Source organism: Ursus maritimus, unplaced genomic scaffold, assembly GCF_017311325.1.
Source record: "Ursus maritimus isolate PB19 unplaced genomic scaffold, ASM1731132v1 scaffold_23, whole genome shotgun sequence".
Lineage (NCBI taxonomy): Eukaryota > Metazoa > Chordata > Mammalia > Carnivora > Ursidae > Ursus > Ursus maritimus.
Window position 1 is genome coordinate 40980532 of NW_024424786.1, and position 23474 is coordinate 41004005.

The following is a 23474-nucleotide window of genomic DNA, read 5'->3' on the forward strand; positions in this document are numbered from 1 at the left end:
CTGGGCTATGAGGAGATAGGGGAGGGAAGACACTCTAGGTTCAGAGTCCTGTGATCAGGGGGCTGGTGATAATGGTACCCAGGATGGGAACACAGGGAGAAGGTGATAAATTCTTGGAAATGCTGGGCTTGAGGTGCCTGTGTGGAAATCATCAAGCACCACCATGGATCTGAAGGATGGAGAAAGGGATGAGCTGGAGATGCGTGGGTGGTAGAGGGCCCTAGGGAGGGATGAGACCTACCATCTATGCCCACAGCCCTGGGAACCGCTCCGGCATTAACCATGCGCATGCCTGCTTCCCTGGTGGGTTTTACGTGCCAGGGAGTAGAAGCTGTTTTCCCGTCTTCGTGACTTCCCACAGTTCTTTACAAAAGTGGGCTCTGGATCACTCTGCCGGCTTAAATTGGTCACCATCCACAGGTGGGTATTGTTTGAGAACTTTTGTGCAATTTGTTCCTACAGCAACCTAACATCAAACAGAAGTTTGTGGCCCTCCTGAAGCGGTTTAAAGTTTCAGATGAGGTATGACCCCTTACTCCCGAGGTTGATGGTGAGTAGAAGTCCCTGAGTTTCACCCTCGTTCCTGGAGTTCATTCTTTCCTGCCACTGGGAGTCAAGACTGCAGGACCCCCAAGTGAGAGAATAGCTAAAGAAGGGCTTTAAGCTACTTGAAAAGAGAAAGAACGGCTTTCCATGTAGCGCCCAAAGATTCATGGTACCTGGAGATGGGGGTAACATGGTTATACTCAACTATTGGTTAATACCACCCTTCTGGTATGGGGCATTAATAACACATCCAGTTGTTGTTGTTTAATTTTCCCTCCTATGAAAAGGGGAACATTGTGCACAGTGGCCTGTGAGGTAGGAGTGTCCTCAATGGTCAGACGTTAAGTAACCAAGAATTGGCCATTAATAGAGAAGCAATGTCCTCCCTGGGCTCTGACCGGCCTGCTGCCAGTTTTCCCAGGCTTCTCTTCTCAGTGCACTGGAAAAGAGATGGAGAGGAAAATCGTTCAGAGGTTTCTTTGTCCTTCCGTGGGCTCCTCAGGAAAATAGAACCAGCCTGCACAGGGTCACAGTCTTCTGGGTTTTCTTGCACCTGTTCTTTGGCACAGGTACGTTAGCACTTCCGCTTTTCTTCCTCATGCCAGGCCCATAGCCTGGAGCTACGGTAGGGAGGCACTAAAAAAGAAAGGTGGTCTCACCACATCCCTGCTCTCAGGATCGAATCACAGAAAGGACACCAAGGTTACTCCAACGAGTGTGAAGCTGTGGCCTGTTTCTTGAGGAGGACTAGTTAAAGAGGCCAGTTGGTACCTGTCCAGGAGGAAAGAGTTGCACATCTACCGTAGTTGTTAATAGAGGTAACCCCAAACTCAAAGGTTTTTTTCCCCCACAGGTGGGCTTTGGGCTGGAACATGTATCCCGAGAGCAGATACGAGAGGTGGAAGAGGACTTGGATGAACTGTATGATAGTCTGGAGATGTATAATCCCAGCGACAGTGGCCCTGAGATGGAGGAGACGGAGAGCATCCTTAGTACTCCAAAGCCCAAGCTCAAGTGAGCCCAAACCTCCTCTACACATTGGCTCCCTGCATCTCTCCTTCCTAAGCCAGAGCAAACTCCTGGACCCCTCCCTCACTTCCCCTCCGTTATCAGGGTATCTTGGCTCCTCACCCTTGCTGAACCTCCAGCTGTCTGGATAAAGATCACTGTTTTTGCCTCTAGCTGACAAAAGTCCTGATAGTCTGGAGTCCTTTGGTCCATGTCCTGCTTGTCCACCCTCTGCCGTGTCCTTCTTCAGCGGGTGTCTTTCAAGCCCGGGTTGTTGATCTTTCTTGAATACCATCACTACCCAACTCTCCATGAGCTGCTGCTCTGGGCCCTGGTGGCCACTGACCCTGGCTGTGCTTCTTCGCCGCAGGCCCTTCTTTGAGGGGATGTCGCAGTCCAGCTCACAGACGGAGATTGGCAGCCTCAACAGCAAGGGCAGCCTCGGCAAAGACACCACCAGTCCTGTGAGCAAGACCAATGGCTATGGGGGTTGGGGAGAGGGACCAGGGGAGTGTTGGGGCTTAGCACTCTGGGTACTCTGCTCTTGGCTCATCTTGTGACCCCAGAAGAGCAGTCTCATTTTGTTTCAACCTTGGGTATCCTAATCAGAGTCCTAGCTAGGAACTTAGTTCTCTTATGGGCATGCTGTGGCTATTTCGGTGTCCTTTTTTGGTCGGTTCCTGCCACAACTTGGAGCCTTCCCTCCCAGAACACACAGTACCTTAAATTTCTCCCTCAACATCTGTCACGTGGTAGCTGGGAGTATGGCATCCTGCCAGTGGTAAGTAATTCTGCTTTCCAGGTAGAGAAAGAACGTAAAGGGGCAGGAAGCCCACGGAGTCTGTTCAGAGACACTGCATAGGCTTTATTCATAGAGGGGGTAGTACATTCAAAGAATTAGGAATTTAGCAGGCAGGTTTCCATTTTGCTGGTAACCAAGAGGGAAGAGTTGCTGTCTCCTTAGCACCGCGAGAGCCCAGCGTCATCCTGGACCACGCTCTGTCCCTGCTTGGGAAAGCTCTCCTAGCAGAGGATCAGAGGTTAGAGACTGGGTTGATGGCTGTATCTACGTCAGGCCCTGGGAAGCTGTTCTTCTCCTCATTTACAACTGTGGTGAAGGAGGTGTTGTGCATGATTTTAGTGTAGTTTCTGGTTTGCTGTTGCAAGCCCTGTGTCTTTTCTGTAGATCAAAGAAACAATCCTTCAAGTCCTCCTGTTCTTTCCACTCTAATAGAGAGCATATGAAACTCACCTTGCAAATAGGTATTAATTGTGAGGAGATGATATGTGAAGCATGTGAGGTACTCCATCCCCTGAAAAGCACTGCGTCTATGGAAGGAAGGGCTGCCGCCTGTCCCAGGGGGTCTGCAGACCCTGTGGCGGATCGTGGGTCTGCATATGGGCTGCCTTACTGCTTGCTGCCAGCAGGTGGGGCTGCCTCCCACCTTATCCCTCTTCCTGGTTAAGACACGGCCGGCACTCTCTGGCCCTAGGACAGTGGCAGAAGGTGGCATTAGTGAGGAAATATGGGATGGAAAACTGCAGTCCACAAGCAGAATCCCTCCAAAAGAGAAGCCTCTGGCATGCCACTTACAGACCCTGCACCCTGTGATCCAGAGCTGAGGCCTTACCTTACTATTTACGTGGCTTGTAGCTGCTCTTTCCGGGGTGGCGGGGGGGTGGGGGGCAGTGAATGGCCTTGCTGAATCGTCATTGTCCATGTGGACAGATCGTTGACCACTACAACCAGATTCCATCTTAAGTATAGATATAAGGGATGACTCTTCTAGAGAGAAACCTGGGACCTGGCCAAAGGAGAACTGTTTCATAGTGTCCTAGGAATGTGGAACGAGGATACTGTAACAAAATGCAGTTAAATTTTTAATTGACATAATGCCCCAAAACACTAAGCGTAACACTAATATGTAATGAATGCTCAGTAAATGCTAGGGATTGTTATTATTAAATGGATGCATTATTTTATACTAATGAAGGTATTTCTGAGTTGATAGAACACGTCTCCAAGTTCTACTTTAGTCTCAGTTACGTGACTAACATGATTCAAAGGGGAAAACCACTGATGCTCTGAGCCTCAGGTGCCTTAGAGTTGGCATAGCAGCCCGGTTAGCTCAAAAGTCAATTGAGTATCAGTCTTTACAATATGATGGCCTAAGGGTCCCTGTCTACGCAGAACATTCATTTGGGTCAAGGTGGGACTGGGTTGAGAGCACGTGCTCTGGAGGCAGGCTTCTGAGTTTGAATCTTGACTCCATCATTCCACTGACTGTGTGATCTGGGGCAGTAGCCAGGCCTTCATTTCCTCATCTACAAAGCACCTGTAAGAAGCACATGTAAGGCAGTGTGAAGATACAATGAGAGAACGCAGGTCAGTCCTCTAGTGCGGTGCTCGACTGACAGGTGGATGGATTTACTACATGGGAAGCAGGCGGTACGTGGAAGCTGCAATGGCTCTTCTCGTTATAGTGTTAGAACCGTTTCAGTTCTGGTCTCCTGAAGCTGTTAGGATCTAGATGTCTTTTTAGTGAGTCCTTCAAATCCTCGTTCTGTTGGCCAGATTTCAAACTTGCTTTGCTGATTCTCTGTGATATTTCTATTTTGAAGAGCCCCATATGTCTCGATGTGGATGTGGAACTTTGGAATCCTTTAGTATGAAAGGCACTTCGGGAATGACAAAGCAAGCTGTGCTTTTACACAGAGAACTTCCAAATGTATTAGGGAAAAAATACTGAGATGGTGCATATGGAGGCAGGTGTGCACATGCTACCCAACTTTTATCCTCTCTCTCTGGTTTCCTTACTGTTGTTATTTAGTGATTTATTTTTCTTTTCTCTCTTTTTTTTTTTTAAGATTTTATTTATTTATTCGACAGAGATAGAGACAGCCAGCGAGAGAGGGAACACAGCAGGGGGAGTGGGAGAGGAAGAAGCAGGCTCACAGCAGAGGAGCCTGACGCGGGGCTCGATCCCATAATGCCGGGATCATGCCCTGAGCTGAAGGCAGGCGCCCAACCACTGTGCCACCCAGGCGCCCCTAGTGATTTATTTTTCTTAATCTTCTTTTTTGTTCCCCAAATTTCAGAGGATTCAGTTTATCACTAGAACCAGAAGGAATTTCTGCTGATACAAATTTTTACAGTTGTTGGAGCATCTGGGTGGCTCTGTCAGTTAAGCTTTCGGCTCAGGTCATGATCTCAGGGTCCTAAGATTGAGTCCCACATGGCACTCCACACTCAGTGTGGAAACTGCTTAGGATTCTCTCCCTCCCCCTCTGCCCCTGCCTGCACTTGATCGAGCATGCTCGTTTTCTCTCTCTTTCAAATAAATACTTTTTAAAAAATAGTACAGTTGTTGAGTTTTCCCAAGACTATGAGCACACAGTAGCAACATAATTTGGTTTTCCAAGCCGATAACAATAGGCTCTGACAGTGCTTCAGTTAGGGAGGTCAAGAGAAGTCGCCTTTCAGCCAAGACTGCCTGCTGCTAAAAGTTATTTCCATTGCACTGTAAATAATGGTGTTAGAGACTAGTACTTCATAAAAATGATAGCCTAAAATACCACGCCACTCTGCTCCTCCCTGCCCCCACAGGAGCATGTATCCCTCCTGCAGCAGCTAGCGTCACCCCGCGGGCACAGTGCTTTGGACTGCCAGCATCTGCCTCCAGTACTACACAATTAGACAGACACAGCTACTGCACAGCTGGTGTTCCAGGGTTCTGGGGTGAGAAAAGCCCTTCGTATTTATAGACATAGACATTTGGAGAATTGGGAGTTTACTCCTGATGGGATTGTTTGGAACATCTAGAAGAGTCAGTAGATAGCCAGCAGGTTCCCTCTAACACCAATCCAAGTGAAAGTTGTTGTAACTTTACCATGGAAACAATTCTGTACCTGTCACAAGGCTTGACAACAGGACATGCCACTTTAAAAACCTCCAGCAAAATGGTGTTATTGCCCCAATTCATTCTCTTTAAATATGTTTAATTCATTTGTCATACTGAGATCCAAAATTGAGTGAAATCATCTTCAGTCTTAGTTTTAAGATTTATTAATTTGAGAGAGAGAGCACATCTGTGTGGGGGGGAGGGTGGCATGGAGGGAGGGAGAGAATCTCAAGCAGATTCCCCACTGGGTGTGGAGCTCCACGTAGGGCTCCATCTCACTACCCTGAGATCCTGACCTGAGCTGAAATCAAGAGTCAGACTCTTAACTGACTGAGCTACCCAGGCGCTCCCCTCTTCAGTCTTTTTTTTTTTTAAGATTTTATTTATTTATTTGACAGAGAGAGAGAGACAGCCAGCGAGAGAGGGAACACAGGCAGGGGGAGGGGGAGAGAAAGAAGCAGGCTCCCAGCAGAGGAGCCTGATGTGGGGCTCGATCCCAGGACTCCGGGATCATGCCCTGAGCTGGCAGACGCTTAACGACTGAGCCACCCAGGCGCCCCTCCCCCTCTTCAGTCTTAAATCTGACCAGGACTTTTCCATGATTCTGGACCCTGTTAACATTGGTTATTCATATAAATAATGTGTGATGAACTAGCTGTGTAATCTGAGGCAAACCATCTCAAGATCTGGGATCACAAGGTCTGGTTAAAGTATGTTGGGTTAATCTTACAGATGGTTTAGGGCAGTGGTTCTCTACCAGGGGTGATTTTTGCCTCCTTCCAGAGGAACATTTGGCACTGGCAGTGACTAGAGACATTTTGATTATCACGCCAGGCAGGGGCAGTGCTGCTGCTGGCATCTAGTGCAGAGAGGCCAGGGATGCTGTTTAACGTCCTGCTGCACACAGCACACATCCCCCACAACAAAGAAAGATCTGGCCCAAAGTGTCAACAGGGCTGAGGTGGAGAACTGTGGTGTAGAATATGGCACAGGGCCTACTTTTGTTATGCTTGTTCATTAGTTTGCCAAATGACCCCTTGAACTTATAAGCCCAATGTTTCTCAGTACTATTTAATTTACTCAGAGGAAGGACTTTGAGTAATTGGGATGAAGTAGGATATCTTTGATCTTTCCCGACTCCCTGGTTTCCAAAGAGATTCACTAAGGCCAGTACCTTCCCTACATCTAAAACCCACAACCCTCAAATTCTCATGACTTTGACATTGACATCTGCACAGCCAGAAACAATATTAGCAAAAATGAAAAATCTAGTCTTATATATCAGTATTTACAAAGTAAATTTTTAATGTTTATGAGAAATACTAGTAAGAGTTGGGGACAAAGGGAGAAATAATTCACACCTAAATGGCTTAGCGTTGGGTATCTTTTTGCTTAGTATATTAATTTGTTTTGAGGGTTTTCTAGATGTTTCTACCAAGCAAAATAAATTTGGCTACCATGGATGTCTTTAGTCTCAAAGTGAAAGACCCGACCTATAAGAATCTCCTTCTCAGCAACTTCTGACAAGCAGAAGAGGCCCCAAATGTCCTTCCCGGATGAGGGTATTTACTGCATCCAGAGTCAGAGACCTTATGGATCCCATACAAAGCCATCTAAACTTCGAGCTTCTCTTTTCTGTGACATCTTGTGAGAATCAGAACTGCTAGGTTCTGTATCTCACTGTGTTATTGATTTAATGATGACAAAAATAACTGACCCTTCTGGTACTTAGTTTTCACAAAAACATACTCCTTATAAGATGAAAATTCCAAAGATTTTATGAGGTCTTCAAATTAAGTGGAAGTATTTTAAGCCTCTCAGGGACCTAGAAAACTGGTTAGAATGGTAGTTACTTGGATTGGTGATGACTAATTATTATAATTTTTGCAGATGGAATTGGCTGCTCTAGAAAAAGTCAAATCTGCTTGGATTAAAAATCAAGATGACAGCTTGACTGAAACAGACACTCTGGTATGTGCGGCTCAGTCCCCTGTTTAACATAGTTTTTGTACCTTTAGAAATAAAGCCAAAAGACCTTCAGGACCACCCTGGGAATTTTGCCTGTATCTGTGGACCTGTGAATGTCCTGTGTTCTCTTTTCTCCTGGAATCCTTACCCATGGAATGTAACCTACCCTGGAGACCAGGTCATTCCCCAAATTAGCAAACCAGAAATGTCCCCATTCTGTTCTTTAATTAGATCTGATTAAATGCTAATTTAGATAACTTCTCACTATCTGTCACCCTTATTTACTTCTGAGAGATGCCAACCAATATCTTCCCCTCAAAAACCATCCCTTCCTCCAGTGTTGCTCTTAGAGTGAGCAGGCAGCCTGCACATTAAATTTCCAAGTTATTATTGGTCAAGTCCTTCCCCTAAGGGACGGGAGCTGCCCAGGAGGGCAGGCCAAGGCCTAGAGAAATGAAATGAATTTCCTGGGGTGCCCAGTTTAGACATTGACTCCACACACATTTACTGGGCAGCTACATGTGCTGAGCAATGAAGATGCAAAGGTGAGAATGTCGTGGTCTCTGCCTTCAAGATGCCACACTCCAGGAGGAAAGCCAAGCTGTGCACATGTGTGCAGAGGCCCTGTGGAGGCTCAGGGAAGAACAGAGTGATTCTGACTGGAGAGGAACATCTGAACTGGGCTTCTCAGAATATGCAGAAGTTCATCCAATGGGACTGGACGCTGGACATGGGGTGGGAGAGAGCAGAGAACTTTACCAAATACCATCTGGGGGTGTACTATGCATTAGCCTCACGGTGAGACCTGGGAGTTGAATGGAATCCAAGGAAGAATTATTTCAGACTTATGTTTCCTATATAAATAATGATGCATTAAAGATCTGGTGTATAACCCAATGTTAGGCTTGATGCAGGTTAATTTAAAACTTTCCACTTGCACGTTATGGTTCACCAGTAATCCAAAAACCCAGCTTCCACTCTTGCCCAACTTTGGTTCATACTGCACTTCCTGATTAAAATGAAATTCCAATCATGTCACTTCCTGATTAAAATTCTCCTTCCTACCTAAAGAAGCCTGATCATCAGGCCAGGTTTGTGCGTTGACACGTAGTTCATAAATGCAAAGGATGGACTGAATAGCAAGAGGCCATACCCAGCACGGTGGGTGTACTCAGTTAAATTAAACAGAAATCTCCCTCATCAGGTGAGCTAGCAGCTATAGAACCATGTGCTTCCAAGGAAAAAAGTGAGTGACTGACTCTCCCTGTGATTGTGATGGGCCCTGTCAGGACCCATGAGGCTCCTGGGTGGTCACTGACAGGGAAGTAACCCTTGCTATTTCCTTTCCCTCCATGGCAGGAAATCACTGACCAGGACATGTTTGGAGATGTGAGCACGAGTCTGGTTGTGCCAGAGAAGGTCAAAACTCCCATGAAGTCCAGCAAAACGGATCTCCAAGGTTCTGCTTCCCCCAGGTACTCAAGATTGGAAAAAAATCTTAAAACATGGGGTAGAATTAAAGAAACCAAGCAGAGGGGTGCCTGGGTGGCTCAGTCGTTAAGCGTCTGCCTTCGGCTCAGGTCATGATCCCAGCGTTCTGGGATCGAGCCCCACATCGGGCTCCCTGCTCAGCGGGAAGCCTGCTTCTCCCTCTACCCCTCCCCCTACTTGTGTTCCCTCTCTCACTGCCTCTCTCTCTGTCAAATAAGTAAATAAAATCCTTAAAAAAAAAAGAAGAAACAAACAAACAAACAAACCAAGCAGATAGTGCAAGGCTGTGACCATACTTAGCAGAGGCTCATGGCCTAGGGAAGAGTGGGACTAGCCATGGCCCTGGGATCACAGGGGCTACTTAACTACCTCCTTTTCACATCTCTGGCAGCAAAATGGATGGGGTGCACACACCCCGGCAGAAGAGGAGCACACCCCTGAAGGAGCGGCAGCTCTCCAAGCCCCTGAGTGAGAGAACCAACAGCTCTGACAGTGAGCGGTCCCCCGACTTGGGCCACAGCACACAGGTACCCCATCACCCCTCAAGGCTGGGACCCTCTGAGCATCCTTAGACCTTGGCTTCTGTTTTGTCATCTTCCTTGGGTAGTTAGGTAGAGAGAAAAGGAGGAATACTTTGAAATGCCCTGAATAAAAATCTTGAAGACAGATCTAAATCAGAGAAGTCTAACATGTGTTACTTACTACTAGTGTGGGATTGGCTTTGGTGCTGATCTTTGGGGAGCAGAGGAGGGAGCAGGAAACACCAGCATCGTCGCAGCCATCAGCCCCAAGTGGCATTTCCACACCTTGTTCGTTCTGCCTCCTCTGCCCCCATCAGACATCAGGCTGGAGATTGTGAGGTGCATCAGTTGTTCTGGAGGATAGCAGCCATCAAAATCTCACAGGATGTCTCCCATCGGGGCTCAGATACCTTCAGTACTACTCTGTGCCGGTGATAGTGATTTCAAGCTGGCAAATCAACAATATTAAAATGTTTTGATTGAAAGACCTAAGAGTAGGCTAGAAGAGAAGCAGAAGAAACCGGACCTCAGGGATTAGGTCCTCTTTCTGAAGGCCAGTGGTATTGGGGCTTGGGGACGGAACCTTTCTAAACTGATACACCTCACACAACTACTCTTCCTCTAGAGAACAGCAAACCTGTTTGTTTACCTGATAAATATCACCAAGAGGAAAGTTTGTGTCAATGTGGCTTCCCGAGTATTACAGAGCTGAAACTGAGCTGGAGACCAGAATAGCGTGCCTGGGGCGAGGTGTCGTCCTTCTTGCTAATCACTGTTCCTGACATACCTTTTGTTCCCTGTGACAGCGGGGCTCCCCACACAGCGCTCACTGCCGCTCTCCTTGGTTCTCTCCCCACTGCCCTTATTTTCATTTCTGTGAGCACCTGCTAACTGTTCCCTCCCTCCTCCTTTCCTGGTACTTCATGCTGTATCATTACCCTTTAGGGATGCTGACTGCGTTTCTAGCTTCATCTGCCCTCCCTCTGTCAGGACAACTGCTATGGCTTTGTTCCTGGCATCTGAGTGTGTTCTTTAAGGACTGTGCTTAACTCTTTATCCTCGTCCTTTCCATTTTGCTCTGGCCAGTGGGATACTGAGTCTCCTCCAGAAATTCCTAGTATCTGTTTTCTCTGAATACCCTTGCTCCAAAGATTTTCTACCCTAGTGCCCCCTTCCCTACCCTCAAGCTCCCTGGGGACTGCCTGACAGGTACTTTTATCCCTGCAGATTCCAAGAAAGGTGGTGTATGACCAACTGAATCAGATCCTGGTATCAGATGCAGCCCTCCCAGAAAATGTCATCCTTGTCAACACTGCTGACTGGCAGGGCCAGGTAAAGCATTAAAGATGGCAGGGCTGGGGAGGAGAGGTTCTGGGGAACAAGAGGCAGGACATGGAGAAATAGGAAAATGATCCCCATGTCTCAGGCCCCTCTTCCCTGAACTCAGCCTATGGGTCTGGGCTCTTGTACCGCTTTTGTCATTTTCTGGCCTATAGGACCTCACTTCACTAACTTTCTGTACCTCAATTTCCTCATCTGTAGAAAAGCAGTCGATCGTACCTTCCTTCCGGGGTGGTTATGTGTGGTTTTCCTGTCAGCATAACAGAATAAAGGTAGCTTGAGAGGTACGGAGTGCTATAAAATGCCAGAGGTGGCCCCTAGTTCCCATGAAGGCAGTTCAGAAGAGGCAGAGCCAATCCCCTCTTGCTCCCAGTCACTGCTGTCCACCCAGTTAGATCCTGGTGCCAGAATCCCTCTTTCCTAGCAGCCCTGTCACCTGGAACATAGCCTACAGAGACAGCATTAGAATCTAAAGATTCCTTAGCCTTCCCACATTTCCTGGTTAGCATGTCTACGTGGGTCTAGCCCCACCTTCTCTTCACTGGCAGCCAGAAACCTGACCTCTTCTTTGCCTAGCTTTGGTCTAAAGGACAGAGGACAGGGCCCTGCAACTCTAGCTGGGCCTTGCTCTCTTGGTGCCTGTGGGGGAGCTGCATCCCTGCTTTGTGGCTCACCTGTGTCCCTGCCCTTTCCCTCCCCGCCCCCCAGTATGTGGCAGAGCTGCTCCAGGACCAACGGAAGCCTGTCGTGTGCACCTGCTCCACCGTCGAGGTCCAGGCTGTGCTGTCCGCCCTGCTCACCCGTATCCAGCGCTAGTAAGGGCTTACTTATCTCCTGCCCTTTGGGGTTACCGCTGACCTCATCCTCTCACCCTGACTTCTAAGCAGTGACAGGACTGCCTGGCCTCATCAGACTAAAAATCCTCAGTCGCCGTGTGTTTGGGCAATGGCAGGCCATGGTGCTCTGACATCCCTGCTGGCCCCAGAGGTCAGGGAGTGAAAATGTCATTTTCCTGCTCTCCCTGCCTCCTCACCTGGACTCCTTGACCTGCCACATCTTCTTCTTAAACCCAGGATGAAGATGATCAGGGAGAAAGAACCAGGGTTTTACAAAGGCCTTTTACTCTCACCCCTCTAACTGTGCCGTGCTGCATGGCATGCAGAGTCGGGGCTTTCCCTCCTTGGGACCTCCCCAGAGGGGCCGGGAGTCCCTGCCAACGGGAACAAGAACTTCGGGCCTTGCAGGCATTTGGGCTTATGCCCACTGCTGACCCCTGGCAGTACTGCCAGACTGTCTCCCATTAGCCTAAGCTAATTCTTTCTTCCTTCTAGATAGTTAGTTACCTGCCCTCTTCGATCCTGGATTTCTCTCCTAATTCTGAAAGCACTGTAGTTTATTGCTTCTCTGTGTATTATTTTGTTTATTGGCTTATTTTTCCCGTGTGTGTTGTTGAGATCAAGTAAAGCCAGAGCTTGGGGCCCTTCTCCAAGCAGGATGCTGGTGCACCTCCCGGATGTGGTTGTGACTCTTCCCTTGCTCCCCAGCTGCAACTGCAACTCCTCCATGCCAAGGCCGGTGAAGGTGGCAGCAGTGGGAGGCCAGAGTTACCTGAGCTCCATCCTCCGGTTCTTTGTCAAGTCGCTGGCCAGCAAGACCTCTGACTGGCTCGGCTACATGCGCTTTCTCATCATTCCCCTCGGTAAAGATGGGGCAGATTTCATTCCTGAAGCAGCATGTTGGGGCTGGGCCCTAGGAAGGGACAGCTAGGGAGACCAAAAGGCCAGGCCCTTATTCTGTCCCGTAACCAGTTCACCTTCTCTTGTTTCCATCTCCCAGGTTCTCACCCTGTGGCCAAATACTTGGGCTCAGTCGACAGTAGATACAGCAGTACCTTCCTTGATTCTGGCTGGAGAGATCTCTTCAGCCGATCGGAGCCCCCCGTGTCAGGTAATGGCCCCTTTGCAAGGGATTGAGGCAAGATGCCTCCTGGGTCATGGAGAGCCAGTCTTGGCCAGAGGAGAAGGCCAGAAAAGCATACTTCTTTTCCTTCCTATGGCTCTACCACTCACAATCCCTTTGCATGTTTATTTTTTCAGTAAGTATTTATTAGGAGGAGGCCCATTATGTGCAGCCCTTTTTCACTCTGGATGTTTTTAGTCTCTGCTGTTTGCTCTGCTCCTGTACATCTAGAAATGAGGAGGGTCATGAGGGGGTGGTAAGGAGGACATTTCTAGTTGTAGAAATCAAACATAAGAAGCGAGAATAGTTACTAAGCAGTCTGTTGGTAAGCAAATAACACTGTGCCGACCGTGTCTTTACTCTGAAATACAGAGTAAGAGTGGTAGGGCTTAGAGTGAGCTTGAGCTCTGCAAGGCTGAGGAGTAGTAAATGCATCACCAGACCTTGAAGGAAGTGATGGGCAGAGACTGGTGGAGTGGAGGGGTTCCTCTAGATTATGAGATTGGTTTAAGCAAAACAGATGTGATGTGGGACATGATCAGCCTGGGAAAGAGCAGAACTCTGAGGAACTGCAGAGACTGGAAGGGAGAGAACAGCTCTTTGGTTCATCATTTCTTGTATTCAAAACCCAAGGATCTTTAGAACCTTTCCTCTGTCGCAACTCCTAGGGTCTTCTGATGGGTCTCAAGAAAGGGAATCTATTTAAGAGGGTTTTCAGCTTTATCTGCTGAAATAGCTGGTAGTTATCTCTTGTCTTTTCTGCAGAGCAACTGGATGTGGTAGGGCGAGTCATGCAGTATGTCAACGGGGCTGGTGTGACACACCAGCTCCCTGTGGCTGAAGCCATGCTGACCTGCAGACACAAGTTGTAAGTTTGACTTCAGGGGATTTCTTGGGAATGGGTTGGGTGGGTTTGATGAATCTTGAGTTTTCTTTGCTTTTCCATATTTTCCTTCTCCCCACTCATTTCCCTTTGTAGGCACCCAAGAGAATATGAGGGACAGAAAGAGACCGTTTTTATACTGGCTCCCATCCAGGCACTCCCCTCCTTGTCCTGGGCCTCCCCACCCAAATGGATACCCACTTAGTATAAGAGAAGTCCATCCTACGGGCTGACAGTCACACGTGGTGCAGCATGCAGAATCGGGTCTTTTGCCTCCATCTGTGGCTCCTTGTGCCATCCTGAGACATGGTGGAAAGTGTCATGTAGTGTCTGGACTCCCTTGACGCCACAGTAAAATATGAAAAGCTTCTATCCCCAACTCTCCACAGAGTATCACCCACTAACTGTAAGGCTTTCCTTTCTCTACCAACAGCCCTGATGAAGACTCCTATCAGAAGTTTATCCCCTTCATTGGTGTGAGTACTGACTCCCCACTCCTCTGTACCCCACTCACTCTCCTGGCCTTCCTGTTCCTGCCGTCGTGCACGTGCGTGCGCATGCGCGCACACACACACACACACACACACACACACACACACACATAAAGGATTCATCTAGACAGTGGTTCTCATCCAGAAGCAGTTTTGCCCCCAGGGCACATCTGGCAATGTCTGCAGACATTTTTGGTTATCACAGCTGAAGTTGGGGTTCTACTGGCATCTAGTGGTTAGAGACCAGGGATGCTGCTAAAGTTCTGACCACAGGACAGCACCTACAACAGATTTATCTGGCCCCAAAGTCAGTAGTGCCCAGGTCAAGAAATCCTGGGCTGGGATATGCCCTGAGCTGTTTCTTTGTGTCCTCCTTTCCCAAATCATCAGCTATCCCCAGATGAGCACTGGTATCTCATATTTATTACACCAAGCCCAGAACCTAGTGCCTCAGCCTAGGGAGTCATGTCCAGAGCATAATTTCCACGGGCTCCAGGGAAAAGAAAGCTGCCTCAGAAATGAAATAATGATAGATGATATTATGAAGAGAAGTCCAAGAAGTAGGTATTTCCGTCTTCAGGGTCAGATGTACCATTGAAACGAAGGGCCCTTCTTTCACCTTCTATTTCGTCAAAGGAGAATCTCTAGATGAGTTGATTTTGGAAATAAAAGGAAAACCTCTTAGATATCTCTGATGGCAGGTGGTACTGGCTTTCATTTGGCTGTAGCTGGGCCATAAGACCGAGACCAACCAAGAGAGGGATGCCAGAGGTGACAGAGCTGACACCCTGTGGGGCCAAAGCACACCACAAAAGCATGGCTGAAAATTCATATTTCCATGTATGAGGCCATCGAATTTCTCTTCCAAATCAGCTTATATCTTTTCCTGTAATCTCCTAGCTTTGGGTAGGGGGGCATATGCAGACAAAGAGCCTATTCTATGGTCAACCCAGATACTAGATGTCTTGAGTGATCGTGGGAGATCCCTGAGCCTGGAAAAATTCGATTGTCCCTTCTTATGCCTTGCTAAAGCCTGCTGTCTGAAAGTTCCGCTCAGTCCCTGTTAGGCACTGGGGCTGCTCCCCTAAGCCTTGCCAGAGGCTCTGCGCCATGGCCTGTAACCTAGGCTGATGATTGATTTGCGTCTTCATGGAGCTGTGGGTTGCTGCCCACTCTAGCCTCACAGACAAGAGAGAAATATAAAAAAATTTAAAATTGAAACAAACAAAGGAACTGGCAGCTTCATATAATGCCAGGGGAGTAAGGGGAATTATATCCAGGAAGTTGAGAGTGTCAGTGTGTTACTTTCTGGGAACTAAAATAAGGATGCATAGAGAATTTAGGACAAACTTCAGTGAATAGCAGCACTGTGTTCTGAGCAGCCTTGAGGGGACCATCTGCACATGATCTCTGCTCCCCATCAGTACCTAGGGTCCAGTTTCCGTGACCTCGCAGCTCTCCCTAGCACCTCTGCCAGGTGCTAGGTAGGCCCTGGGTCTGCTACTTCACCAGGATTCACCTGCACTTCAAGCCACAACTGTGACATTCAAATAGTCTGTTTCTAGCTGTGCCTTTGCTGGCTGTTGGAGGGCCCTCTCTGTCCTTCCCAGAATTCTCTATGAGAAATCTAAAATTCTTTGGGAAGCTGAAATCAGTACACTGCCTTGAGGTAGGGAAGGGGCAGGGGTGCGTATGACCACCGTCTTATTCATATTCACCCAGATTCCAGCAAGTCTGGAAAGGAGGAAGCTGATATCAGCGCATTCCCTTGCTTGGTTTCACACAAGCAGGCATTCAGAGAGCTCCCCCTCTGCAACACGCTGCCTTACCAAGCTTTCTCACAGTGGCTCTTCACTTCTCTGACATGGGAAGATGGTCTCCTACTAGCCATGTGGTCTTAGAAGAAACATGATCAGAATACTGAAATGGGCCCTGCCTTCAAGGTGGCTTTGCCCTCCCCAGAAATGAGCTATGAGGTCTTGTGTGCCCCCACCTCATTGTTTAGAACTGGGCTTTTTTACATACCTTAAAGATCAGATCTGGGCTGCTCTGGATTTGCAAAGATTTTTAAAGCCTCTCATCAAATAATGTATAGTAATGGCTGTTGTGTCTAATCACCTGCTTCCAACTGGATCGAAATGTGTCCAGCTTTAGTGAGAGGACCTAATGCAATGTCTCTTCTTTCTCCCAGGTGGTGAAGGTGGGTCTGGTTGAAGACTCTCCTTCCACTGCAGGTGAGCCTGGGGCCCTTGTGCTCCTGTGAAGTGAGGTGATGCCTTCCCGGCCTCCTCTCTAGTCCATCAGGCCAGAAGGTGAAGACTTTGGGTGTTCCAAGGTTAAGGCAGAGTTTGGGCACCCTCACTTCCCAGGTGAAGCGGTGGCAGGGGGCAGTGGGGAAGTGTCTAAGGCTCAGTAGCAGCTGAGACTGAGGGGCCCTCGACCCCTTGTCACCAACTGGTCAGGGGTGGCTTCCTCTAGCCAACTGTGTTTGTCCCCCTGACAGGCGATGGGGATGACTCACCTGTGGTCAGCCTTACTGTGCCCTCCACATCACCGCCTTCCAGCTCAGGCTTGAGCCGAGATACCACAGCCACCCCTCCTTCGTCCCCATCCATGAGCAGTGCCCTCGCCGTTGTGGGGTAAGGGGCTCTTGCCCATACCTTTCCTTCCTGCCAAACCCCTCCATCAGGGCCCAGGAACCTGACTGACTCCCCCCACCTGCCTGCAGCATTGCATAACAATGATGGCATACCAAGTGTAGAAGGCAGGATAGGATAGTGGCAAGAACTTTGGAGTTCGAATTCAGAGACTTAGGTCACTAGCCGGGCAAGTGGAACAGCTCTGTACAATGCAGGATAGTTTCTTCCTCATCTGTCTCCCAGGGTCAAAGGGTTGAATGAGACAAATGGCAGAGAGGCCCTTTGCAGCCTGTGAAGTGCTGTGCAGAAGTCTTGCTGGGGTCTGCCCAGCGTGGTGGAGTGTGGCCATAGAAGTCCCGCACACCTGGGTTTGAGTCATGGTTCTGTGTTAGGTCCACTGTATTATCTTGTGTTAAAGAACAAATTACTCAGTGACACTTGTTCAAGCACAGTGAGGGGAGGGGCGCCTGGGTGACTCAGTGGGTTAAGCATCTGACTCTTGATTTCAGCTCAGGTCACGATCTTGGGGTCATGGAATCGAGTCCCATGTCGAGATCCATGCTCAGCACAGAATCAGCTTGGGATTTTCTCTCTCTTCCTGTCCCTCTGCCCCTCCTCCTGCTTGCACACTCCCTCTCTCTCTCCCTCTCTTTCTCAAATAAACAAATAAAATCTTAAAAAAAAAAAAAAAAACACAACGAGGGAGACCACATCAGGGCGTGACCATTGAGATAGGTGTAGGGAGCACTGCCATGGATTTTGCAGGGTGGGTGGCTCAACTCCAAACACAGCCTGAACAAGTGGGGATTTCTACCCTGGGAGCAGATATGGATGGAAAATTACCAAGCGGAAACGTCAGGCGTAAGAGGGGTTCTAAACAGTCCTAACAGGATTTTGCTGAGACAAGTCAGGGTGTCAGACATCTCCTGGGGGTGGCGGGGGACGAGGAGCCTGACCAGGTGATCCAGATGATCGGGGGTTCTTGCTAACTGTCTTAGCAGGGTTCTTGCTAAAACTGGATTTTACAAGGAAGTACACAAATGGGTCTATGAAAAGGTTTAGGAGCCAAACTAAAGATTCTGAAGTTTACTCCAGCAAAGAACCTACATCACTTGGACAAGTTACTAAGCTTCATTTCCGACTCTGGCTGGGAGTAGAGTGAAATAGCCGTGTCCGAGTTCTGTGAGGCTGTGTGTTGCTGGTGCCTGGCACGAGGGAGCTGCTGCCTTCTTTCATGCACGCAGTCTGTCTGTCTGTCAGCACAGTAGCTGTTTGAGGCACTGGAGCTGTAGCAGTAAATAAGAAAGGCTCGTCCTGGTCCTGGAGCTTGGGCTCCTAGGCCCTGGCAATGGCAGAGCAGCAGAACGTTCAAACTGGGCAGGTTGCAGCAAGCACTGTGAAAAAGTAGTAGGGGGATGGCTCTGAAAGGGGAAAGAATTTCTTTAGGGTCTCAGGTATTGAGAGTTTAGATCAGGTGGTCAGGGTGGCCTCTCAGGAGGCAGCTCTCATGCCAGGCCTGAGCAGCAGGAGCTGACAGGGAGGGTGGAGCAGAGCTCTCCCGGAGGGGACCCGAGGGAGCAGCCCATGAGGTGAGAAAAGGGCAGGTGTGGGTCAGGAACACAAGTGGGCCCCTGCACCTTCTTCCTCCCTTTTTCCCTTTTCTCTGCCTTGCTTCTTTCTGTTTCTTCTCAGCAGCAGAGAGGGTAGGCACTGGCCGGTGGTTTTTCCAGAAACACCAATGGCAGAGTCATGGTCCCTGAAGAACATGAATATTCTTAGATGGCAAGAGGCCTCCATTGCACTCTATCCTCTCTCACCCCCTCCTTCCCTCCTCCCCTTTTCACTTCCCTTCGTGGTCTCTAGTTCAAGAAAGGAGGAAATCCCACACAGCCGGTAATGCCTCATGGTTCCAGGCTTCCCAGAGGGCCTGGGGACCAGCCCTTACCTCGACCTCCTTTCCTATCCCATTTAAGCTAGTTTTTAATGGGACCACTAGAACCACGCAGAAAGAGAAATGTCAGATGACTTTTGTAGCCTGTGTGCCTATTGTGTCTGACACCTCCTTCTGAGAAAACATCAGCCCCTTTTCCCCTTGGAGCTAAAATTATCCCTGAGCTAGAGGTGCCATAAATAAGAGAAAGCCGCAGGTCAGCAGCCGTCAGCTCTCCCTCCTGGGGCTGCTGTGGAGCCAGCCGAGGTGCTCGCGCCTCTGCCCCACTTAATCTCTCCAGCCCTTGGCTGGGTTTTGCCTGGGCTTTGCTTGCCGGGTGTGTACATGTGCATGTGCGCACACGTGTGTGCATGTGAGTGTGTGTATGTGTGCATCCACGCTTTTTTCATAAAGCCTCCTTCCTCTCTGCTTCCCTCGTCCCCCTGTGACTTCACATTCGGTTCCTTCACAGTACCTCAGGTCTTTACCCTCTCCTGGCTTTGTCTTCCGATCAGCCTGTCTCTCCCTTCCCACACAAACCAATTCTGTGAGACTGGAGGGAACCCAGAACCACTTAGCCTGCCACCTCCCCTCACCCCCCCAGAGCCTGGCAGCCCCTCCTGGCCCCCCAGTCTGGCCATTGAGAACTGAGGGCAGAGCCTACTCTCCGTTACTGTTCCCCTTCTTCAGGAGCCCCAACAGCCCATATGGGGACGTGATTGGCCTCCAGGTGGACTACTGGCTGGGCCATCCTGGTGAGCGGAGGAGGGAAGGTGACAAGAGGGATGCCAGTTCCAAGAACACCCTCAAGAGCGTCTTCCGCTCAGTGCAGGTTTCCCGCCTGCCCCATGGTGGGGAGGCCCAGCTTTCCGGCACCATGGCAATGACTGTGGTCACCAAAGAGAAGAACAAGAAAGGTAGGTGACATCTGAGACCAGGGACAATCAGGGCCACTAGGGTTTGCCGTCTCTTCTCAGGGTCTGGGACAGAATCTGTTTCTGGGAGACCTTTGGACGAGGGCAAAGCAGAACATATATTATGTGGTTCAGCCCAGGGTTCTGCAAGGATCCTAGCTCACCTTGTGAGATGAGGGCAGTCCTGTAACCAAGGAAACAGATGTCCCAGTGAGTAATCGGTCCCTGTCTGCCGAACATCAGTACCTCAGGGCCCCGGGGTAGTTAATGCTACCCTAACGAAGGGAGCCTTTCCAGCCACTGCCCTCTGGGAAGGACCATGTGACAGAGGAGGACATCACCGTGTCCCCATGAAGCAGAGCATTTGCACCCGATCCTGGAAGTCACTCAAACCTGCATGAGCGAAAGGGCATAGTTGTTTAAGAATTAAGAGGAGTAGGGGTGCCTGGGTGGCTCAGTTGGTTGTCTGCCTTCGGCTCAGGTCATGATCTCAAGGTCCTGGGGTTGGGCCCCGTGTCTGGCTCCCTGCTCAGCAGGGAGTCTGCTTCTCCCTCTCTTGGCTCATGCTCTATCTCTCTCAAATAAATAAATAAAATATTTTTATAAATAAATAAACAAACAAACAAACCCGAGGAGCACAGCCTATTTTGGGTAAGAGGGGTGGCTTAAGGCACTTGAGGTCGAGTTGCACATGGCCCCCGGTCCTATGCCCTGAGAAAGTAAGGCAGGAACCCCACAGCCAGGCCAGCCCCAGGGCAGAGCTTGCTGCTGTCTGCTCTGCCGACCTGGCTGTGCACCTGCCGTAGCAGGCAGGCCTGCCAGGAGACTCAGGGGCCCTCACAGCCCGACCCGGCAACCAGCTGTCAGGTAGGGGCTTTCTTTAACTGCTGGACCCTCCCTCCTCAGAGCACTCCCAAAGCAGCTGGACCTCTTTCTGTTCAGGCCTCTGCTTCATAGAGATCCTCTGGGGGGCAAGCAGGGGGCTGTGGCAGGTCTACAGGTGCACCTCAGTGACTTGCCCAGGGCAGGCCTGCCAGCTCCGCAGTGTCCTCCTTGCTGCCCCGACATCCCTGGGGCAGAGACGTTGCAAACACTCCTGTGAAGCCCTCCTAGCCACATCAGACTCAGCCCTATGTGGGTGTGAGTGTGTAGGAAGGAGAGCCCAAGGGCACAGGCACCTTGCCCCACAGGCTACCTGGAACATTCAAGCTGGAAGGGACCTCAGAGACTAACTGGCTCCAGGTCTTCGTTACACAGTTAGATATTGAGGCTCAGGGAGAGCCCTGTGCTGGGAGGGGGCAGAACGAAGATCCTGGTATGTGCTCCTGCATCCCCAGAGTTAGGGAGCAGGGGAGAAGGGATGGCTATCTGCAAATCACCTCCCCTTCCCACAGGAAGAGGGGCCAGTGGGGATGAAAGAGGAGAGGGGTGGCTGTTTTTCCAAGCGCTGTGACGGAGGTGGTTCTGCTTGCTTTCCAGTTCCCACCATCTTCCTGAGCAAGAAACCTCGAGAAAAGGAGGTAGATTCCAAGAGCCAGGTCATCGAGGGCATCAGCCGCCTCATCTGCTCTGCCAAGCAGCAGCAGACCATGCTGAGAGGTACGGGGAGACATGGGAGGAGGGCTGCCGGGCAAGGTGGGGAGAGGGTCACGGGACTCTGGGGGGAGGGAGGCGATGGCCCTCCCCAAGGGACCCTGGGGAGGTGGCCTTAGCAGCCCTGGTCAACCCCTCCTTCCCCTGTCACCCCAGTGTCCATCGACGGAGTCGAGTGGAGTGACATCAAGTTCTTCCAGCTGGCGGCCCAGTGGCCCACCCATGTCAAGCACTTTCCAGTGGGACTATTCAGTGGCAGCAAGGCCACCTGAGGGCACTATCTCCTGGCCACTCTCCCTCCTGGCACTGCCACCAGCCTCACCGCCTGCGGGCAGGGGGAGGCCAGCAGGCCCGGGACCAGCATCCCCTTTCCTGGCCCGGGGGCCTGCATCTCTCTTGCCCAGTCCTGAAGGACACTGCCAGTGGGGACACTGCTCCCCTCCCTCCTGCTCAGTCCTCTCCCTCCTGCTCCAGGCGCAAGGCATGTCGATTTTGCCTTCTGGCGCCCATCCCTGGAACTGAGTCCTCTGGGCCTTCCTTCGACTTCCAGTCTCCCCACGTGGCACCAGTTCTTTCCTGGAAATAGGAAACCCGGAATCCTGGCCCACAGCAGGGAGTCCAGCCCTCCCCACCTCTGCCAGCTGCCCAACCTGCCCCCCTCAAGTGGGGCCCAGGACCACTTCCCACTGCCGTGGGTTCTCCCAGTGGGGGGTAGAAGGGATACCCTGGGCCCAAGGGCCCCCCTCCCCTCCACAGTCACAGGGGCGGCCCCACCCCTCCCTCACCGCCAGGACAGCATTTCTATGGTGATGCCATATCTTTCTCGGGTGGAGGGGCCTTCCTGGTCTCCCCCATGCACGATCTCCACACTTACCCCCAGGTCCCCCTTAGATGTCTCGAGCGCCCTTGAGTGTTTCTTTGTTCTCTGCACAGCCAGTCTCTTGGTGGTTCCATGTGACTTGCTTGGCACCAGCCCCTGTCCTTGTGGCTTCCCCCTTGTTGATGACTGTCCTCCCTCTGCTTCCTACCCCCTCCACCCCAGCACAGCGCTGCCTCTTCCTGAACTCCAGACTGAGACAGATGGGAGGCAGACCCCCACTGGCAGATTGTCTGTGACCCTACATCTCCCTGTGCCTACCGTGTCCATTTGTGTCCCACTCCCTAGTGTATTCTTCCCTTCCTCACGCCTAGGCAGAGAGCCCACCTTCCCAGCTGGGTGTTTCTCCAGCAGGCTCCAGTCCCTTCCTCTCGCCACAGGGGTCTGAGCCAACTCCTCAGCCTTGACCATCAGCCTTCTCAGGAGAAGCTGAGCACGCAGGGCCACCATCCCGGCCGCAGCCCTCTCTCCCCCACAGCACCTTCAGAGCTTTACTGTTGCCCTCTCACCCCTTCTAGAAGTTTTTGCACAGAACTTCATTTTGAAAAGTGTTTTTCTCATTCTCCATACCTCCCCAAACTCCTCCAGCCCTTACCCCCGCTCAGCCCTGCTGTCCAGAGCATCTCCTGGGCTGAGCTGCTCTCTTGGGGCCGGAGAGGGGTGGGGCTTGAGGGACCAAGTGGATGTTGGGTTTTTCATTCAATAAACTGGTGATTTCTTACCAACTAGCAAGGCTTGGGCTTCTATGCCTCTCACTGTGATGCAGGATCTGTACGACCCTCTCCCCTCCACAACACAGCCGACTCCTCTCAAAATCAGCTCCTTTCAAATGGCTGGAAAGAAGCATATTCTCATTTCCTTAATTAGAGAAATAGGCATGAAGGTGTCTTTCCCAGTATGAGGCAAGCAGAGGTCAGAAACAGAAGTAACACTCTTCTCACACCAAAATCTTTTTTTTCTCTAGGATTCACCATCCCCAAATCCTACCTCCCAAGACAGTGACGTGTCGAGCGCAGTTTCTACTCTTCTGATTAAAGATTAGAACTTGGTTTCTTTCCCTCTACTAGGCTGATGTCCTGCCATAGTTTCTGGAAGCTGGTGAAGTCTGAGGCCCAGGTGGAGGGGGTGGAGCTGGGGTCCACCATTGAGTTGGTTTTCCTGCCTGCCCTTAACTTAGAGATGGAAAACAGTCATAGCCCCTGCTCCCTGGATGCCTGGTTCTTCACACATTCCCAGGATAGAGGCCTGCACACCAGCCTTCCTCCGGTGAAGAAGTGCCCAGGGGTTGGGGCTTGCATAGGGGAGGGCCTTGGCGTCCTTGCCTTGCAGGACACAGCCACAGAGGAGGGGATGACCTAGCAGGGCAGGCTGTTACTGGCTCCCCAAGCCCTGTGGTCCAGTGACCTAAGGG

General features: G+C 50.4%; 1 protein-coding gene across 2 annotated transcripts in view; it reads left to right on the top strand.

Annotated features, from left to right (window-relative positions):
* Positions 1–23113, top strand: part of PACS1 (phosphofurin acidic cluster sorting protein 1) — a 42660-nt gene extending 19547 nt beyond the window's left edge. Inside the window, exons 7-23 of one of the 2 annotated variants that reach the window (XM_008709034.2) lie at positions 463–522; positions 1400–1560; positions 1925–2018; positions 7347–7427; positions 8784–8899; positions 9307–9442; positions 10664–10768; positions 11486–11592; positions 12322–12476; positions 12614–12724; positions 13502–13604; positions 14053–14095; positions 16302–16344; positions 16614–16749; positions 19370–19596; positions 21073–21192; positions 23028–23113. In XM_008709034.2, the coding sequence (XP_008707256.1) occupies positions 463–522; positions 1400–1560; positions 1925–2018; positions 7347–7427; positions 8784–8899; positions 9307–9442; positions 10664–10768; positions 11486–11592; positions 12322–12476; positions 12614–12724; positions 13502–13604; positions 14053–14095; positions 16302–16344; positions 16614–16749; positions 19370–19596; positions 21073–21192; positions 23028–23065 (1836 nt within the window). In that variant the 3' untranslated portion in view covers positions 23066–23113. Of the gene's footprint in view, positions 1–462; positions 523–1399; positions 1561–1924; positions 2019–7346; positions 7428–8783; positions 8900–9306; positions 9443–10663; positions 10769–11485; positions 11593–12321; positions 12477–12613; positions 12725–13501; positions 13605–14052; positions 14096–16301; positions 16345–16613; positions 16750–19369; positions 19597–21072; positions 21193–21342; positions 22792–23027 lie in introns of those variants that run through there. The other variant, XM_008709032.2, reaches the window with a different exon arrangement.
* Positions 23114–23474: the final 361 nt, after the last annotated feature.